Here is a 22322-nt window from a genome sequence, read left to right as displayed (position 1 = left end):
GCACGGAAAACGACCAGAATACGAGTGCTGTCTCGTATAAAACGTAAATCTTGTTTCATGAAAACACTCGGCCTCACGTCACAAAACTTGTCAAGGAAACGTTAGAAATACTTCGCTGGGAAGTGCTACCCCATGCGACTTATTTACCAGACTGTGCCCCTTCCGACTATCACTTGTTTCGATCAATGACACACGCACTTGCAGAGGAACACTTCAATTCTTATGAAGACATCGAAAAATGGGTCTCTGAGTGGATAGCCTCCAAAGATGAGTCATTCTTTCGCCGCGGAATTCGCTTACTGCGCGAAAGATGGGAATAAGTCATCGCTAACGATGGACAATATTTTGATTGAAATACTTTTTCATTTTGTTTTTTAAATAAAACCATACTTTTTGCAAAAATCGAATAGAATTTTCTGATTGACCTAATACTATGCATAGAATATACAACATTATGGGTTTATGGTGACAGGATGATTTCCGGATACAACTTGCATTGTCGTGACCAGATTTATGTCTAGAAATTACCTTGCCGTAGATTCGCAATGATATACTTTCTGTATATCACTGAAATTTTTGTTGGGGAAATAACGACTTATGTATATTATCTTGATGCGTGCTTTTCAACGATATTACTTACTAAGATCGATGACTAGCAGTTGGTGGATCTTCTATATTAGACTCTCTTATATAGACAATTTTTCAATATCGCACGTTAAATTCAAACGAATTAGTTGCACATTCATTGCGTTGAGCATTGGATAAAATATTAAAAATAAATTACCAATTATGTAATTATGGATTCAACCGGATTGGTCGCATGTTTCATTTCTATGCACATTGGATAAGATACAGAAAACAAATAATTAATCCGTAACTACTGATTCAAGCGGATTACAAATAAAAAATGGGATAAATGTTCCCTTTTACACATCCAGTCCCAAATGACATCCGAATGTTTTTGATCTTGACTCTCAGGAAGGTTGACCTTTTCCGTCGCTCGTTATTTATTAAAAAGTCATTAATGAAAACGTTTTTATGAATAATAAGTAATTTTGGAACACATGATATATATATTGTATTTCAGCAATATAGTATAAATTTTGCTCTACGTAAGTTGATGTTTGTACGTTCGTATTAGGAATTTAAGAATAATGATATTGTAAAAAGGAAACACATTGTTATTTGAGTATATTGTAACAGTGCTTTGTCTGACTTGGTAAAGCAAAGATCTTGCTTCACGATTTTCTTCATTTAATTTACAATTATGAAGATCTCTCTAAACTATTTATGCGATATGCAAATGATGCGACGAGAAGTTATGTGTCCGCGTTGTCAGCAAATGGTGCATTTATCATGGTGCGTCATACTGCAACGTCGCCTATTATACAATGTATTAATCATTATTATAAGCAAATTCGAAGACGTGAAAGAATAAGGAAAGTGTATAATTTTACAATTAGTCCTTTTCAAGACACATAGTTTTCACAATTTCGATTGAGAATAGAAAAGACGTGTCGTTTATTGAACACTTTTTTATGATGCGACTTCCATGACAACATTATTTTATGCAGCAATTACAAATATCTTCTAGAAATGTTGTTGATTGGACCAATTTCTGTCGCGAAGTTCCGTGATCCACGCCGGGCACTCCTCCACCGTGTGTGATGCCGAGTCTATCTCAGTAGTGACATGCCGTGGCTCTTTTTTAATTCTCCGCAGGTACTCACCAAAGCATCCATTCCCGGTGAGTACTTGCTTGAGATACGAGAGGGCTCCGTGCCTTCTCGCAATCCACTTCTTAAGGTGGGGACTAACAGCCCTCACGACTCTGTTGCCGGTGGACTCCGAGCTCGACTCCAGACGTTGCTACCACAGCAATGTGACGATCTAGGAGTACGTCACAGTCCTTATGGCTTCGATGGCGCGAGGAGGCGGATGCTTCCCCCGCATGCGGGCCACCTCCAGCTATAGCTGTTGGCTCGTCGCCAGGAGGTCCGCGGGAGGAATACCCGCGAGAACCGTCGCAGCAGCATGTGACACTGTCCTGTATGCCTTCGATAAACGGAGGGCGAGGCGGCACTGCACCCGGTTTATACACTACTGACGAAGCCGGGCGCTGCTCGCCACCTCCCTATCCTATAGGGGCGCACCGTACAGGAGCGCCGCCAGGACGGTGTACATGTATCCTCGCTGCGCCATCGCACCAGGATCGTGGAGATTGGGCATAATGCCAGCAAAGGCATTAGCCAATTTGCCCAACCTAGGAGTCAGCCACTTGAAGTGAGCTATCCTTTCCAAAGGCCGTTAATGGTAAGGCCTAGATATTTTACCTGGAGCCCCACTTGCACCGTCGTTGTTCCCACCTGGATTGTCGCCGGAGGCGGCGGCCCTTGCCTTCTGTCGTAGACAAAGATCGCTTCCGTCTTCTGAGGCGCCACCTTCAGCCCGAGCTCTCTCACGGTACCGACTACGATTTCCATCGCAACATTGATGGCATGGGTCGCATCCCCCCTCCCCCCCCAGTTTCGCTCTCCTCTCCCCGCGATGACTAGGATGTCATCCGCATAATACACAGCATGACACTCTAGCGGGAGGACTTGGCGGAGTATTACGTTGAGTATTACGTTGTATGCGATGTCCTACAGCAGGGGACCTGACACCGACTCCTGCGAGACACCGCACAACTCCCTCTCGCACATCCTACCATCCTTGTCTCGATAGATCAGCTTCTTGTCGGAAGTAATCCTCGATCATGTAATCGGGTCAGGTAGTCAGGTAAGCTATAATAGGCGAGGGCACAGACTACCCGGTCCCAGAGAAGGGTGTTGACGGCATTGATATCGATTGATACCGCCACAGCCTCCCTTCCCTCATCCCGCACCTGTCGAATAGCACCGACAGTTGAGTGTCTTCAGGAATTCGTACTGCCCCGGGTGTAGATCGGAACTCTCCTGGCACAGGTGCTGGACGATGCGCTGGGCAACGATGCGTTCCAGTATCTTGCTCGCATCGTCCAGCAGACATATGGGACGGTAGGCAGAGGCAGAGGAAGCTCCAAATTGAGCTTAAGCGGAGCCAAGTCCGCTGGGTGTCCTAGTTATATAGGGCCAACCTTAGTGTTGACCACCGTACAGGCTCCGACGTGAGCAATCGCCTCAGCGACGTCGGCCGGTATGATAGAATCGTCAAGGCCAGTCATTCGCAGTTCTGTCTTCTTGATGAGTTTGGAGACTCTAACTCCCTCCTTGCCAGCCAAAGCCTCAGCCATTCTTCCGGCTGTCAGCCTTGACTTGGCCATCGGGACTCTTAATCTCTAGAATAAGAACCCCAGTGACTCTTCTTGTTTGAAGATCATCAATCTGCATTTCTGCAAGATTGATTCGCTCGTGCACCAGCGCCGTCGCCTCCGCCAAAATATTTTGTAGAGCAGTAAGTGTAATCGCCACAATTTTAGCAGGACATATTCTTGTAGGAGGTAGTTTCTCTCTAGCGACTATCTCAGTTTTCAATTTGACAGCGGCCTTCTTATTGTTCACCGTCTGTCTTGCCCCTCCCATTGGGAGTCGCTTGCTCTGCACATTCGCCCTGAGAAGCTTCCTTCCTCCTCTTGGCTTTTTTGCCCACTATTAAGGACCACTAATTCTGCTCCCCCGCAGATGTAGCGGAAAGGGGAGGCTTCCTTTCAGAAACTCGCGCTTTTAGCTTTCTTACCTTTGAGGGCCGTACCTTTCGCCCCTTTGACATTACCGGGCGACTTCGGCTCAAAGATATATCTTTTCAGTATCCTAATGAGGACTCTCTCTACTATTCTATCGAGCGGATTTCCTTTGATTGTCATCACCCTTACGGGTGGGGGGAAGGGGGGAGTAAGCTCCTCTCCCCGTCTTTCGCGGCGGCTTAGGTGCCTTTGTAGGTGGAGGCGGAGGCGAAGTCGCCAATCTTTCCGTGATGACGCCCGGCGCGTTGTCTAATCTCTTTTCTCTCCCCTAGATTGGGACCCTGTAGACGTTAGGTAGACCTCCCTTCATATCGACGTCAGGAATTCTTATTTTAGGTATTTCGTTCCTGTGACATCGCGAGACTCTGTTGGCTCCTCCCAGCTCGCAGCGGGTCTTCTCTCTATTCTCAATGCGCTGTTGACGTAACCGCGTGATCTGCTCCCTCAGACAGGAGATTTCTCTCTCTTGATCGTATTGAGGAGCCGTAGTCGCCCTCTTTGAAAGCACTTTGCATACCGCCGTTTAATCACGGCGGTCCACAGATGGTGGACAATTTTCCCCTTTATATTCTTCGATCACTTCACGGATTTGACAATTGAGTCAACGGCGGTCACCATCATTTCTGCAATCGAAACTGAGGATTGATGGTCCAGTTCCTCTACCAGTTTTTGCGTTTCCATGTTTCTTTTAGTCTAGAGATCGAGACCGTGATCGGGCGATGAAGGCAGCGCCTTCAAGGCACTTGGCTTCACGCTCCCTCTGTCGCTCCAGCATTTCCCCGCCTGTAAATTGGCCCTCACGATCAAACCTGAGCACCGGTTTCCCAGAGCCCTCTGTTTTTTGACAGGCTCTATGTTCTCTTCGTCCTCATCGATCCAAAATCGACTATCATTTCTCCGTTCCCAGCATCAATCGCCTTCTTTTTGTTTCTTTTGCCGTGGAGATGGCAGACACAATCGACTCCACCGAGGCACAGCGGCTGCTAATCGGCTCCTTATACCAGGCTGAGTCAGAGCATACTGTGCACCGCTATTGGACACGGACTTGTTTCTCCCATGTTGGGATTTATCTCCTTTATATCGACATTTTGTTTGTCTCCTTTGGCTCGGATCTGGTTCTAGTGGGTTCTCATCAGCTTCTCCCCTAAGGCGGAACGCGGCTCCAGCCTTCTCGCCATAATATTTCGTAGTCTCTCCTTCTGAGGATCTCAGAACCTTATCCCCGGAGGCCTAGGAGGAGGAGACTCCTCCTCTAACTAAAAACTGCCCGTTAGAGCGATCCACCTCTCCCTGGGCCTTCATAGATACTATCTGTAAGAGAAACTTGCGGTGCATCCCCCTTGCTATGCGTCTATCGCTTAAGATCTGGCTGTCCGTAGACATCATCAGGTCCCCCCGGACGGCCAGGTTGCCACCCTCCGGGTGCCAGCAGCTGGTTTCCGCTTGCTGACGTAAGTTTTATCTTCTTCATTTTCATTTTAAATTATAAGTGGGTTATTTTACAAGCCATTCGAGCCGGATTAACTGTTTTCCTTCAGGGTTTTTTACCGGTTCTTTCTTTTCCGCCACGTTTGTCTTCCAATTGGAGGTCCTCCATGTTGACTATTCTCCAGCGGTCACTCCTCACTCTTTCCGTATGGGGAGCCCAACCAGCATCCTGCGCGGGGGCCCGAGCAGCCTCTCAGAGAGGAAACCCGGGGTGGCATGCGCCGCACTACTTAATAACCTAACCCTAACCCAACCATATATCACCCCACCTTTCCTCTGTTTAAGGGCGCACGATTTTCCACATAAAGTGATTTTGATTGTTGTATTTTTTGTTAGTTTTTAGTTATTAGCTCAATGGATGAGACAAGAAACTAGTTGCTTGGTGATTGTGTTGTGATAGTGGAAGTCGAAAGTTAGTTGGAAAATATAATCGAGGACGGGTAATTGGTTTTTTTTTTGGTGTTATTGAACGTAGCAGTAAATCTGTTTTTATTGTTCCTGTAAAAGACAAATGTCAACGAGAATAATTCAGGAACATATTGTACCAGGCAGTATAATTTACAGTGATTCGTGAAAAGGATATGTGTCTTTAAAAGAATTTGATTAGTTAATCACTTTGTTAATTTTATTGACCTTGAATCTGATGTACATACAAAATATTGAGCGGTTATGGCGTGATATGCATTCTGCTTTACCACGATTTGGTATACGAGAAGGACACTACGAACATTATTTAGCAGAATTTATATTTAAAAAACGTATGATTTTAATGACAGAATACCGCAATTTTTTTAATTAATAGCTTCTTTATATTCGTTAAATGATGCATCGTCAAGTAATGAATAAAATGTTATACATTCTTTATGTTGAAATGTGTATGTTGTGTTGAAAAAGTGTCCTATTCATAAAAACGTTTTCATTAATAACTTTTTAATGAATAGACGAGCGACGGAAAAAGTCAATGATTTTGATTTTCTTGAGGGTCAAGGCCATTTGGAGGTCATTTGGAGCTGGCTGTGTAAAGGGGAACATTTATCAAAAATGGATTTACAAAATTCGAAAAATTGTGATTTGACATCACTTTAATAAATAATTTTCAATATTTTTTAATAATTTCTGATTTGTTAGCATAAGTTGCATAAACACAACGTAAGACCGCTTGACTGAATGTAAATCAATATAATGTTAGTGAAATCTAATAGTAGAAAATAATATTCTGGTAGAAAATAATCTAGAAAATAATGATTTGGTAGAAAATAATCTAGAAAATAATAATCTGATAGAAAATTGGCTATTTTTTATCAGATAGTAGGGAAATGCTCATCCTCAGTCTAATACAGAATTTATTTTTAACATTTGCAGACTATTGTATTAAGGAATATGAAAGACATCGATAAATTATCCATAACATGTTGATGATGATTTAACGGAAACCAAAACGTTTAAAATCAAGAAGTTTTGTATTGATCATTGTATCTTTTTTTTTCGATATATCTGAATGATACAATCAAGATTAGATTTAAAAAATTCTGTTTATACAATAACAATTCCACATCTAAATGGTACATATAATTGTAATATTAAATTTTGAAAATAAAAACACTCAAGTTCGAATATAAAGTACTCTCGAGAGATATATTTATTAGGAATATCCTAGATAGCTAAATTTGCCGAAAACAAATCTTACTGTTAACAAAAAGGTACAAATTGGCAACAAGATTTGATGTCACAATTTCGCATCAAAAGTGTTGGCAATTTGCCAGCAAATATGTAACAAAATTTGATGTCAAAATTTGGCAGAAAATTGACAACAAAATACAAGCAAATATATTTATACAAATTGGCACCAAATTAGCAGCAAGCTTTGCGTAGTACTGTTTGATGACAAATTGACAGTAAATTTTGCGTAACTTTATTGGCGACAAATTCGCGGCAAAATTCAAGCAAAATTTGATATTTTGATGGCCGATAGAACGTCGTTGAGTAGGAAGCGGCACCGCCACTAGAGGGACACAACGAGTTAAATTTCTCGAATTTAAAAAATCACATCTTTTTTTGAGATCTTTATTTTACCTTATCAATTAAATAAGAATAAAGAAAATCAATATTAATTACAGTATCGAGTACGAATGTCCATTACAGAAATATAATATTGTCATTATTACATTACCAGTAACTAATAATTTTTTTTAATATTGAGAGCACTAAAAATTGTGTTTTTAATACTTAAATTAAGTAATTAATCAGTAGAGCAATATCAAACTTCTTCTCGTCCTGATGAAGTGGACTGCAAGGTTCACAAAACATTGGCATTCCAACAATGGATCTGGACACGGAGGAAACACGCGAAACGCATAATTTTTATATAGAAAGCACCCGTGGAAGCATATTAAGTAATTAATCATTGGTTAATTTATTATTGCCAGTATTATATTTCTGTGAAGGTGAATGACCATTTAAATAACTGCAAAATGTCAACTTTTGTTTGAATTTTGTCGCTAAATAATGCTACGCAAGAGAAAAAGATTTGCTGTCAATTTACTATCAGTTTATCAAACAGTGCTACACAAAGGCTTGTTACTAATTTGATGCCAATTTGTCTTCAGATAATATTACACAAAGCTTGTTACAGTGCCAATTCGCTGCCTAGTTTTGTAACGCAAGTTTTGCATGCAAAATACAAGTTTACTGTTGAGACAGATGACATCGGATTTGCTACCAAGTTTTGAGCGAGTTTGATACCAAATCGGCACTAAATTGTTAGCAAATTGCATTGGGATATTGAACGTCGAATTAAACGATGCATTCAGATCACTACACTTCTCTAGAACACAAACATTTAAATTAGCCAGACATATTTTTCATTGGATTTCTATTCACATTTGTAATTCTTTTTCTATTAAACAAAGTGCTTATTTTTATTTGTTGTCTCAACAAGAACATAGGAAAATTGGTAAAAAAGATGAAATTTTCTAACGCAATATAGCAAAAATAAGACATTATTTATTAAAACTTTTTTGTTAATAACTTTTTAATGAATAACGAGAACAGCTGAAACCTTTTGAAGACAACATATGTCAAAGTCATAATTATTGGATGGTGGTTCCTTATACTGCATAATTATTGTCATACGCTCTTAGACTAGTGGAGAAGTGGGATGACTCACTTTACGTGGAAAATCGAGCGTTCTTATGCACGGGAAAGGAGAAGTGAAGTGGACCTTGTTTCGCCAAAAAAGTCGGTTGCCCCTAGGCATGGGAGTGGTGGAATAGACCTCGCTTTTTATGGAAATTTAGAAAACTATGGAAAATCGAAAATCTATGTCGTCTCCTATATATTATAGAACTTCAGTATGTTATATCTCCTATCGATCAATGCCATCCCCCACTTAATTTTTGTAGAGAATCACTCAGAATACTATCTACTACACATATCTAAAGGACAATTCAAATCGGTGAGGCGTAATCTGAAATGCACATTTGTACCTATTTTTTAAATATTACGAGTTAAACAAAAATTTTATTCAATAGATTGTTCTATTATATCTTACGTTTAAATATCTATGTGAAATTCGAGTACAAATCTGTAATTGATTTAAAAGTTATTTAAGTTTTTTGTATGTCTTGATTTCTATGTAAAATTACGTTTTATTATGCACGTTTTATACTTATTTGCATTTGATAAGCATGTAATATTAAGAATTAAATCAAATTTTACATATGTATAATACTTGTAAAACATAAATTTCCGTGCAAAATTTTATTTGGATTAGTATTTATTTGATCATTTAAAAATTATTGATCGAAAATTGCAACAAAGTATGGTCATTTTTTTGCATGAATTTTTATAAGCCAAATTATTTTTTGTTCTATTTTTCGCAATTGGTTTTAGGATGTATTTACAAGATAATATAATTTTTTAAATAATATTAGCTGATATTAGCTATTTTTAGCTGATTATGTGACTGATACTTTTAGCTGATATTATATAGATAAAACATTCTTAAATTAACACAATGTCCTCAAATCTTTCCACTATTTATGTACATGCACATACGTGTATGTATATATATATATATATATATATATATATATATATATATATATATATATATATATAGAGTGTTTCAGACTACTTGTACCTCCTTTTTATCTTCGCAGGATAAGGCAATCATACAAGTGTTTAGACAAAAATTGTAGGGTTTAAAAAGATATATTTACTGACCTTATCAGTTTGATCTTAGGTGGCGTCAGGTCACGTCGATTTCTTTAAATGGAACATCCAACTTTTTATTCCAGCATCTAATAACCGATATCAATTTGTCAAGATCAAGGCCATTGAAGATTATTCCTTTTATTTTCATTTTTGCACTAAAAATTTATTTACGGTACCTCCAATGGCTTTGATCTTGACAAATGTTATCCAGGATATGACCCTGAACAACATTCAAGAGGTTTCAGCCGTCAGTTGGATACCTTGCGCTAATGTCGGTGGTAACTGTAACTTTCAAGCCTTATAATTCGAAAAGTATTCAATGAAAAATAACTTTATTATAGTTTTGAAAAGCTCTCGATATCAGCTGTTAGATACTTGAATACAAGTTGGTTATTCTATTTAAAAAAATCGACGTGATCTGACCTAGCGACGCCATCTTGATCTGACATTGGCGACGCCACATAAGGTCAGTAAAAAGATTAGTAAAAAGCTCTTTTTAAACCCAACAACTTTTGTCTGAACACTTTAAAATTGGATCTTATCTTGTGAAGATAAAAGGGTAATCTGAAACCTCTGAACATACACACACGCGCACGCGCGCACACACACACACACACACACACACACACACACACACACACACACACACACACACACACAGTGCCCGCTAAAAGTTCTGGTTGAATATCTCTTAAAGTATGCATTTTTGAGAAAAATGTTTTAGACAAAAATTATTGGATTTAAAAGAATACATTTAATGCTCTTATTAGTTTGACTTTGGGTGACGTCACCAATGTCAGGTCAAAATTACATCAATTTTTTTTAATTGGATATCCTCTTTTTAATCCAGAATCTAATAGCCAATGTCAAAATCTTTTCAAAACGTTATAATAATTTCATTTTCAATAAGTACTTATCGAATTATAAACCTTGAAAGTTACATTATCATCATTATTAGTATTAGCTAAGGTGTCCAATCAATGACTAAAACCTTCTGAATGTTGTTCAAAATTATTCTCTGAATAACATTTGTTAAGATCAAGGTCATTGGAGATTGTTTCTCTTATTTTCATTTTTACATAAAAATGAATTTTCAGAATTTGCAAAAATAAAAATAAGAGAAACAATCTTCAATGACTTTGATCTTAACAAATGTTATTCAGGACATAATCCTGAACAATATTCAAGAGACATTTAGCCGTCGGTCGGACACCTTGTGTAATGCTAATGCCGGCGGTACTATAACTTTCAAGCATTATAACTCGAAAAGTATTTTATGAAAATTAACTTTATTACAGTAGAGAAGCTTTTGACGTCAGCTATTAGATTCTGGAATAAAAAGTAGGGTGTCTAATTTGAAAAAATCGATGTGACTTTAACCTACATTGATTGGTGACGCCACTCAAGGTCAAACTGATCATTAAATAAATCTCTTTAAACTCTATAATTTTTGTCTAAAACATTTTTCTCAAAAATACATACTTTCCGAGATATTCAGCCAGCCTGGAACTTTTTGGTGGGCACTGTACATGTACACTGCAGCTAAAGGATAACAGTTGTGATGAAATTCCAGGTACGTGAGCGTTTACGCGTGACCCTTGACAGAAATGCATTTCTGGAGGAACAAGATATCCGTCAAAAGGAGGAAGTGAGTTATATATTTCGTTAATTAAAGTATGAAATTATTGTAAATATTTCCTTAATGAAAGATGTTTATTATCTGAAGATATTAAGAAAAACCTAGAATTCTTAGAGAATCTTTTTTGCTTGGAGAAGTCAGAAAATTTGTAAAGAAATTTTATATATAAGTATATAGATATTATTTTTCCTTTTATATTCTTTCGTTTTTACATGGGATAAAAGGAAGATGCCCATAAGGAGGTTTTTGCCTTAGAGGTGGAACCTCTGAAATTGATAAATTTAATTATGAGTATGATGAAATCTATTGCTCAATATTAAATTCCACTTTCTTATCGCTGAGAAAAGTTGAAAAAAATCACGTTCGATATTTTATATATTGACGACGCGGTGGCGAGAGAGATATGTAGAGAGCGAACGAAATAGTGAGAGTGAAAGAGGAAAGCCGCTGGCGTCCAGGCTGGAGTAGTAATATTTAAGATTGATCAGAAATAAAATATGATTTTTTCAACTTTCTTTGCTGATAAGAAAGTGGAATTTGGTGTTGGGCAATAGATTTCATCATACTCTAAATGAATTTATCGGTATCAGAGATTCCATCTCTACGGCAGAATACCTTCTATACTATGAGCATTTTCATTTATCCACTCCTACTCTCTAAAAGTAAACCAACGAAAAATGTCAGTAGTGTAAACAGTAAAGTATGATTTTATTAATAATCTAGGAGTGTTTCACTGAGATTCAGTATAAACAATCACACTTTGCTTTTCCATCTTATGTCTTACTGATGATGGTAGTCAAAATAAAATTTCACTGTGAAACCAGTAATTTATAAAATAACAATTGTATAATTGATATAATTTATAATTAAATGGTATGTATTATTATATTATATACCGCGGAAAGTTCGTATTTTTTTTTTTAGAACAAAATTATACATAAAATATATTTGTTGTTATTGTACCAGTCAATAAAGCAAAGTTTTAGTTTTAAAAATTTGTTTTTCAAATTGCAATACGATGATTTTTAACGAAGTTATAAGCAATCAAAGTTGAAAAGCTCCTTTTATTAAATTCGCGATAACTCAGTAACAAAAAAATCTTAGGAATACTTTTAAAAAACGATTTGTAGGGAAAATTTTAAGCTTTCATCACTTGGATGGAAAAACCGAAAATTTTTGCAAATTTTTTTGAACAAATGATAGACCAAAGTTAGAAAAAATTTTCCATTTTTTTTCAGCTCGTACTTTTCTGTAAAAATTACTGTATGTAAAAATTACCAAACTCACAGAAAAAGTAACCTTTCGAAAGTAGAGATTTCAAGCTTCAAAATCATTTTTTCTAATTTAAATTTTGTTTATTTTTGACGAAAATATTGTAAATATAATTTTGTGCTAAAAAAAAAACGACACGAACTCTTTCTGCGGTACTTAATATTAAACTGATATTTAAAAAATAAGATAATAAAAGGAAGATGTTTAAAAGTGGCAGATTTCTGCTCAAATAGGTGTAAGTAAACGGAATAGCGTTTTTTTTATAGATTTTGATCTCCTGAATACGATAATGTTGATAAAAAGTTCGGGATCGGTAGGGAACACCTTACAAATTGAACTTGAATATGATATATTTAAAAAAAATTTTAGTATTCTTGTTTATTTTTCAAGATATTCCCTAAATGTTAAGGACTTTTTAATAATTTTATCATATTATTGTAGATAGTGTTGGATCTTATCTAGATAAAATTATCTAGAAGATTATCTAGATGAAATTTTGATGTCATCTTATCTTTATCTAGAATAACATTTAGATAATTTAATTTACATTTTGCATTGTTGAAAATGTGCTGAATATTGAAATATTCGCTATGTCGTTCATGTTTATAGTTCATGTTTGCAAAAAAATTTTCAGGCTCAAGGAAAAAGTGGGTAGGCATCCAGTAGTAGATAGGTCTATTCGCGTTGCTTGCACTTTTTCTATTCGGCACCTTCGCTGTCTCTTTTTTTAAGGCCAAATATATGTATATCTATCTCATTTGGGGATTTCATGCAACGCGAACACATCTTATATAACTACTCACTTGCACTCAAGTGATTTGAGAGTTGATTGTGTATCTTAAAATGAGGAGAAAATTACAAAATATTGATCAATTAAATTATTCTAGTGAATTTGCTCACTTTTGCAATTTTTATCTTATTTCGAGATACACAATCCTCTGTTTTTTATTTTTGCACTAGATGTGCAGAGAGTTGTAGTGCATAGAACTCTTTTTCTCTTTCGCCAAATATCAAACATAATACCTATCTCATTTTAAGTTCCAAAAGTGTATACTAGTTCAGCCACAGAAAAGGCAAAATGAATGGCAAAATCTTATATATTTTGTATTAACTGTGAGTAATAATGGAATTAAATTAAAATTAATAAGTTATAGACTCCTTTAATTGATACGACAAACAATAAAAAAATTCTTACAAAAGGCCTATAGGAGTCAATCTTTGGCTGTTAAAAATTTTGAGATGTACATTTAATTAATAACATATGATTTCGATTCCTATTTGAGTCATCTTCAACGTTACGACCTTAATATTACAGCGATTAATATATTACAATTAATATAGAAGTTGACTCCTATAGGCCTTTTGTATGAATTTTTTTTATTATTTGTTGTAACTGCAAGTATACGTCTTAAAAATAAAAAAAATTATGTGGAAAATTTCAGATAAATTTTTAGATAAATTTATCTAGGTTATCTAAATGAATTTAATTGAATCATCTTTATCTTATCTAACATAAATTTCCAAATTTTCATCTTATCTTTATCTAGCTAATTTTAAAATCATCTATGCACGACACTGATTGTAGATTCGATCTAAGAGATCAAAATCTACAAAAAATACTATTTCTTTTACTTATATTTTTTTTGGGCAAAAGTCGGTCCATTTTTTAATAATCCTCCAAAAAAGGGCAGATTATTGCCCAAAAAGATGTATTGTAAGTAAAAGAAGTAGCGTTTTTTTGTAGATTTTGATCTCTTGAATAAAATTATTATATTAAAAAGTTCGTGGGAAACATCTTGAAAACTAAACAATAATATTAAAATTTCTTTAAATATATCATGTACATGCTTAATTTTCAACAATGTTCTCTGTCGATCCCGAACTTTTTATTAACATTATCGTATTTAGAAGATCAAAATCTATAAAAAACTATTCTTTTTACTTACATCTTTTACTTACACCTTTGTGAGCAAATTCAACCTCTTTTTAACATTCTTCTTTATAGAATAGCAATTATATAATGGATATAATTTAATAATTATATAATTCAGATAATTTACAGAATTTGTAAAATATTAAACTTAATAAAATTGATAAGAAAATGTAATATTTTTAAACGAAGAATCAAATATTCAACATGTTTTCCGATCTTATCATAGATTTAAATGTAAATAATAAAATATTCAATATATATGTGGTTTTCTTAAAGAAAAGTTACTTTTTCTATTGTTTTAAGTCTTTCTTAATTTATTGAATTTTGTATAAAAAGTTTTGTACAAAAAGAGTATTGGAATATAAAATACTCTTCGTAATAAACAAATTTCCATGTTTTAAGATGCTAGTAGTATTAAATTGAAAATCTAATTTAACTTGGGAAGAATATTATTATTTCAGTTTGATTGTGCTGCAAATCTGAAATTAATCAGTATACGCAGTCATATATCTAGAAGATAAATTCATTAAAAATATATAGATTATTGTATCGCTTAAGGTGCAAGAATACCGCTCCGAGTACAGAATATTCGAAATTTGGGTCAGCCGTTTATCGGTCATGTTAAGATACGAGGATGCAGGGCTAAGCGGATTACCGATTTCGACTTCGCGACATTGTAATAGTAAGAGCTCGAGGTTCTCAGATTGAAGTAGGCCAATATTTGTAGTAGAAAATGGTTTATTATAATTTATAAATTCCTTGTTGATTTACAATCTTTTGTTGTCAATCTTTGTTGTATTCTCTCAGTTGTGTCGCACTTCCACTGAACTTTTCGGAACGACTCTAGATACTTGGGGTTCGCGCTTTTATCCTCATGAACTGTTGTCCTCATGAATTGTTACGTTATGTAGCCCAAATTAATGTATGTAACTTTAATTTAAAAATACTGATTTGCAAAAAAATTTGCAAATGAAAAATTTTGGAAATGATCTATTTTATCACATCTTCCCTCCGTTGAAAAAAGAAAATGGAAATCCGACGTTTTCTATGAGAATCTCCCTTTTTACGCGGGATTTGTTACTTCCGCTTTGCAATTTCCTTGTATCTTATTGTTAGTATACAATCATTATTACAATGATTACAATAATTAATACAATGGTACTGCTCGATAGTGTATGTATCATAGGTTAGAAATTATGAATTCTGTGCGTTTTCTAATTCCGCTATCTTGTAGTTTGACGCTTAAATCCATTAATTCCATCAGATAGCGAAAGATTTTTTTTCTTTTGTCATTTCTGATTGGCTTAGGTCCTTATGTTCTAGTCGATTTCGCAAAAAGGTTGTACTCGGACAAATGAATTTGGTCACAATCTTAATAACGCCTATTGTTTTTATAGACATATTCGCCGTCGTAATTTACATTCTATAGCATCCTATTTTAACAATGTCTACATCCTTCGCAATTCTTGCAATCTACAGTTGTTATCTATTCATGAACAGAGGAGTATAACAACGCTCGTTGATTTCGAGGGCAATCCACATTGTATGGTTAAGTTTAATATATCACATGTTATATAAGTGTCTTAGAATTAGAATTTTGTAAATATATTTGATCGCATTATATTAGGTTGGAGGAAGTTTTACGATATTTTGTTAGTTCAAAATTATATATACAATATTAATATAAATTTATTAAGAATGATCAAAACTTAAATTAAAAAAAAGGGTTGTAAAGCTTGAAATCTCTGCTTTTGAACAGTTACTATATTTTTTAAATTTATATGAGTTTTGTAATTTTTATACAGGGAGAGGCATTTAAAACAGGTCACTTCAGGTGAATAACTCTCTTGTTTTTAATAATAGAAGAAAAAGTGTCAAACAAAAGTTGCTTGGTTTCGAGAGGCACATAATGTGATGTCAATAATTGTTTTGTAAGTGGAGGCGTAAAGGATAGGCAAAGGTCAAATCTGTTTTTTTTAATGGAATGATATGTTTTTTTATTTACATTCTGATAGAGTATTTTAAGATGAATACAATGACCTATAATTGAAGATCATTCAAGGTTACGCAAAGTCAATAATGGAAAATAATTGAATGTAATGGAAAATAAATTGTTTCAAGACACTCTTCGAATAATTTCGTGTCTTCTCTTCTTATTGGTATACCGCTAATTGTTCAAGTGTACACGGTATGTAAATAAACATTGAAGGTTTATTTAAACATAACAAGATTAGCTGTAATTGAAAATAAATTGTTTGAAGGCATTTTTTGAATATTTTAGTAATTATTATTATTTATTTGCGTACTGTTACAACAAGTGTTCAAAATAATGAGGACCAATTTTATCATTAAGAATTCCGGCCCAGACGTTTATAGACCAAGGTCTCTGCCTGTCCACTTCTCTCATTCAATATGGGTTTTCTACTAACCAATAGTGCATGTTATGAAGATTTACTTGTCCATTGTTTGTAAATGTAGCTTTGTTAGTAAATAAGATTTTAGTGACAAACATATCATCTTTTTGCAGTCTTTATAGTGCTCATTCACAGAATTGTACACGGTTTTGAAAATCATTGCCATGTAATTCTTAATGAAGTGAGATATGGAAGGGAAATTTATTGGAATGGAGTATTCGCGAACACTTCGTCGATTAATACCACTTTCACGTTCAAGCTGTCTTGTACTGATATTTGGATTTAGTGCTACAGCGGCTAAAATTCGTTGAATTTCCGTTGTCAGTTGCTTTCTTGATTCGTTTGCATTTTTTATTATCCATACTTCCTGTTTCTTGAAAAGTTTGTACTATGTTTGAAAAAACAGAGAATGAGGGATGGACACGATCGGGAAATCTTTCAGTATATAAACGTATTGCTTCTCTCATAATTTGGCGACATTCACCATAAACGAAAATCATATCGACTTTTTCCGCTTTTGTATAACGCATTTCGCAAGACATACACTTTGATCGATAGATGAATTTAAACTGATCAGTAAATATGGATAATGCTATGTGCGATTCAATTTAAATGGTAAGTAAATATTTACGTACACTTGAACGATTAGCAGTATGCCAATAAAAAGAGAAGACACGAAATTATTCGAAGAGTGCCTTGAAACATTTATTTTCCATTACATTCAATTATTTTCCATTATTAACCTTACGTAATCTTGAATGACTTTCAATTATAGGTCATTGTATTCGTCTTAAAATGCTCTATCAGAATGTATATAAAAAAACATATCATTCCAGTTAAAAAAACAGATTTTTGCTTATCCTTGACGCCTCCACCTACAAAACAATTGACATCACATTATATGCCTCTCGAAACCAAGTAACTTTTGTTTGACATTTTTTCTTCTATTGTTAAAAACAAGCGAGTTATTCAAGTTGCTGTTTTAAATGCCCCTCCCTGTATATAGAAAACTACGAGCTAAAAAAAAGGGAAATTTTTCTTCTCACTTTGTGAGTCTGTCACATGCCAAAAAAAATTTGTGACTATTTATAGAAGAAGATTACCGACTCTTTGTTTTTAGACAATATTTCTTAAACAAAAGGTAAAAATAAAACGTTATATATATAAATACAAACTAAAAAGTGCCTCCTATCAAATAATATAAGCAGTTTTTATAATATTGTTTATAATTTTGCAATAATTAATTTTTTCGTAAGATGAGCAAAAGTGAGCGTCTGACAAAATGAGTTCCAAAACTGACACAGTAGGCAGTAATGCTACATATTCCTATTCTTTTTCTTTTACAGAAATTATCTATATAAAATACTTACAAGTAGAATGTATATAAGATTTTCCAGAATTTTACATACATTCTTTTCATTTCGATACAAAACATTTTTGTTAAATTACAATATATGCGTATTTACTTTATGCTGTTCTACAAGATGCAAATAATAACGCGATAATTTTTTAAGGCTTTTTTATATGTATCATTGTCTTCAGCTCCGATAGAGTTATTTGATACTATAAAGCACATTACACAGATTAAGTTAGCCCATGATTTGTTTTACAAAGTGTGTCGGTTACGCTGCACCCCGATTTTATATTTGTTATAAAAAAAACTAAGAAAAACTATAAATAAAACTGACTTAGGAAACTACAAGCATTTAAAACGACATAATATTATTGATAATATAATCACTATTATTTAAATTACGCAATTTGCCAAAGAAAATCGTAAGAATTTTATTTTCACATTCATAGAATTCGTTTTTAACTGATTTCATACAGAAACAAGCCACAAGTGTACGAATCACGCGTTTACACTTTTTTAATTAACTAAATAGATCATAGTGATGTATAAATGCCAATTATTTTTGTTTAAATAGATCATATTTTTATTAGTATTAATAAAGTGCAATAGTTAGTTTCTGAGAAATAAGGGCAAGTCGCTTTAAGGGACCTACAGTGATGGCAAAAGTTTCCGGCCAGTGAGATTTTGTATTATAAAAAAAAGCTTGATAAAATTTTAATCATTATCAGATGTTGTCATAAGATTTCCACATACGAGTAAGTTATCCACATCTTGTACTCGATAAAATTTTAGCAAGCTTCTTTTACAGATTAGAATACAAAATGTCACTGGCCAGAAACTTTTGCACGCTACTGTATGTTAGTATCGGCGACTTTCCTCTATCGTGAAAGTTTGGGATTTTCCTTACAAAATCGCTTTTAAAAAATGTTTCTATAATTTTTTGTTTTTGAGTTATTCGCGAGTTAAGTAAAAAGAAGTATTCTGATTTTGATTGCTTTATTAAAAATCATTATACTATAATTAAACAAACAGATTTTTAAAGCTGAAACGTTGCTGTCGAATAGTATCGTGCTAATTTTTTATATGTAAAATATATAGAAATTGAATTAAAAATGTGATTACTATTTTTATATAACCATTGCGCAATGGAAAAAAAGGACAGTAATATATCACATTTTTAACTGAAATGTACTTATATATTTTTTTAAATTAGCTATTATAGGGATGCATTGGATCATAAAATTACCAGATATCGAATATCGAATATCCGAACAGAATGTAACATCGGATATCCGGTATCTGATCGGATATCCGAGAAGGCAATTTCTTCGAGTTGAATGTCCGACATTTACCGGAATCCGATCGTATTCCAAGAAAGTATCTTCTAAAAAAAAAAGCCTATAGAGAAAAAGATTGCAATTTCACAACAATGTATAAGATATTATATGAATAGCATCATGAATATGCATACTTATTTCTAGAACATTTGTATAAGAAAAAGTGAACAATTTAATATCAAATTTCAACCGGGTATATACTCGGATATTAATGATATCCGGCTATCCGGTCGGATAGTAAAAAAGTGTCGGATAATACCGGATACTTTTTGAATATCCGGTACATCCCTAGCTATTACAATACAATAGCTATTATAATACTTAATAGAACAACGTTTCAACTTTAAGAATTTGTTTTATTAAATACGGTATGATGATTTTTAACGGAGTTGTAAGCAATAAAATCAGAATGCTCTTTTATTTAATCTGCGTGTAACTTGGTCTAACAAAAAGTCATAGGAACATTTTTTAAGAACGAACTTTTAGGAAAAACTTTAAGCTTCCACGTCAGATAATCGAAAATTTTGCAACAGATATATTCTGTATATAATTTTGAGCTAACGAAATTCCGCAGAATTTTTTCTCCAACCCAATACTTCGTATAATAAATTTGCATTTTTATGATATAGGATTAATGTGTTCGCAAATATAAGTGCAATTTATTTGTTTACAATTATTGTTTTACATTTAAATCTTCGCGTGTTATAATTATATAATGCTGATTTTAGCTATCTAAGGCTTATTGTTTGATCTACTTCGGTTATTGTAAATATGTTATTATAATTATAAACAGGCAATGATATGATCTTGAGTATATCGTATTTAGGATGAGAGATTAAAGGAAATTTTAGAATAGTGTATATATTCGATTCGTCATAATGAATGCTAACAGCAATGCATTTTTCTGTCTCGAGCCAGTTTGACTTGCGAATCCTGAAAGGGAAGTGAAGTACTAACGCAGCTTCTTTCAAGTTAACGATAATCTGATTTGTGGGTGTTATTCCGTAATGCAGCTTTCTTACCTTGACAACAATGAGATAATCTATAATATTGTTTACATCTTGCATGATATTCGTGATGCCTCTTAAAATGTATCTAAAATATTTTAGATGTTGATAAGATACAAAGTAAAACATAACTGTTACAGTTACGGAGTTAAGGGGATTCTAAAGCGAAGCCTGAACTCCGACAAAGTTACCAGAAGTCGCTGTTTTTTCCAGCATACCGACATGTTTTTATATACTACCACACCAATATCTCACGCAACCTATAATACACGCAGTCGCACATTCGTGTCAATTTATGGTGTTTAGCGTAAGAAAATACTCGTTCATTTCTTCTAGTAGATCTTGGCTACCTTACTGTTTATTCTCATGATAATGTTGAGAAATAATTGTATATTGTAGTGGGTTACTCCTTCTAATTTATCTACATGAGCGATTATTGTGTTTAACAGTGATGTAAGGTATCTAGATTCATGTATCTAGTCATTGTATCTAAATACTTTTCGTGTATTTAACTAATTACATTTCTTAAGGGAATCCTAAAGTCTGTATTACCGATTAAATCATATAATTTTTGTATAACAAATACTCTTTTTCTCTTTCACAAATTCGAAAATCCTTTTCCAGGATTAAAATATACGTATTAATACGTATGAGGTGGAGTTATGCTGAGAACGACCAAAAATTTCAAAATTGATATATTTTTTACTATTTCTTAGTGTAACTTGGCGTGTCTCAAGTTATCCAATCGTGACAACATTTACTTGAAAGTTTTGCAACCTGTACTTACGAATTAGTAATCCACAAACACGTAGTTTGTACGAACAAATAACATCGAGGTCTTAGAATTAGATTTAGACGCTTCATCACGATGAATTTGTTATACGAAAATTGATACAAATGTGCGACTGCGTGTATCAACAGGTTGCGTGAGATATTGGTGTGGTAGTATTGTATATAAAAACATGTCGATACGCTGGAAAAATAGCGACTTCTAGTAATTTCGTCGAAGTTCAGGTTTTGCTTTAGGATCCGCTTAACTCCATAACTGTAACAGTTATGTTTTACTTTGTATCTTATCTAAAATATTTTAGATACATTTTAAGAGGCATTCAACTAATTACGTGATCTAAATAGAAATTAATCCAGCCAATGGGCGAATTCATAAGAAATTAGGTTATAGATGATAAGTTTTTAGTTTAGCAATTGGTAACTCAAATTCAATAAGCCGATCAAATAATTGGCGTTCGTGAAATCAGAGAGAAAGCGTAGAACTGATCTTTAGACGATTGCGAAGATTTGATTAATTAAAGATTAAAAATAAGAATATCCTAGTGACAAAATTTCGCTAAAATTATGTCACGTTTTGGACCATTTCGACGAAATTACTGAAAATTTATTGAAATTTCACTGAAAGTGAATTTTTCAATATACTGAAAAATCGTTGAAACAGAAGTGAAATTATTCTGAAATTTTTGCCAAAATTTGTCTAAAATATTGCTGATATTTTGATAAAAATAAATTTTTTAGCTAAAAATAACTGAATTAAACTAAAATTTTTTTCTGAAACGCTGAAATTTAACAAAATGTTCCAAAACGTGGAATAATTTCAGCGAAATTTTTCCACCATGGTAAACTTGGATATTTTTTATTGTATATATATTAATAAATTCAGTATATATATTAATAAATTGTATGTGAAACTACAAAATAATTCTACATAAGAATAATAAAGGAAATAAGAATTATGTAAAAATTAAAAAGAATTATTTCTTTTTAAAATATAACATTCGAATCAATTATATTAATTTAAAGTCGAATTTATTTGATATATGAAGTCAAAGTTGAATTTATTTAGCAATTAATATTATCAACAACTTATTGAGTTCCTGTTATTTTGTAGTATAGTTCCATCAACTTTATAAATATTTTATACAATTAGATT

General features: G+C 33.7%; 1 protein-coding gene across 1 annotated transcript in view; it reads left to right on the top strand.

Moving 5' to 3' along the window:
• The window catches only part of LOC108746557 (liprin-alpha-1), a 306428-nt gene that overhangs the window by 136587 nt on the left and 147519 nt on the right, over nt 1-22322 (top strand). The window contains exon 5 of the mRNA XM_018483406.1: nt 10998-11072. Coding sequence (XP_018338908.1) covers nt 10998-11072 — 75 coding nt within the window. The remainder of the gene's footprint in view (nt 1-10997; nt 11073-22322) is intronic.

The sequence above is a fragment of the Trachymyrmex septentrionalis genome, unplaced genomic scaffold (genome assembly GCF_001594115.1).
Source record: "Trachymyrmex septentrionalis isolate Tsep2-gDNA-1 unplaced genomic scaffold, Tsep1.0 scaffold178, whole genome shotgun sequence".
Lineage (NCBI taxonomy): Eukaryota > Metazoa > Arthropoda > Insecta > Hymenoptera > Formicidae > Trachymyrmex > Trachymyrmex septentrionalis.
Note: the sequence above shows the minus strand (reverse complement) of the source record. Positions and strands in the feature narration are given on the sequence as shown.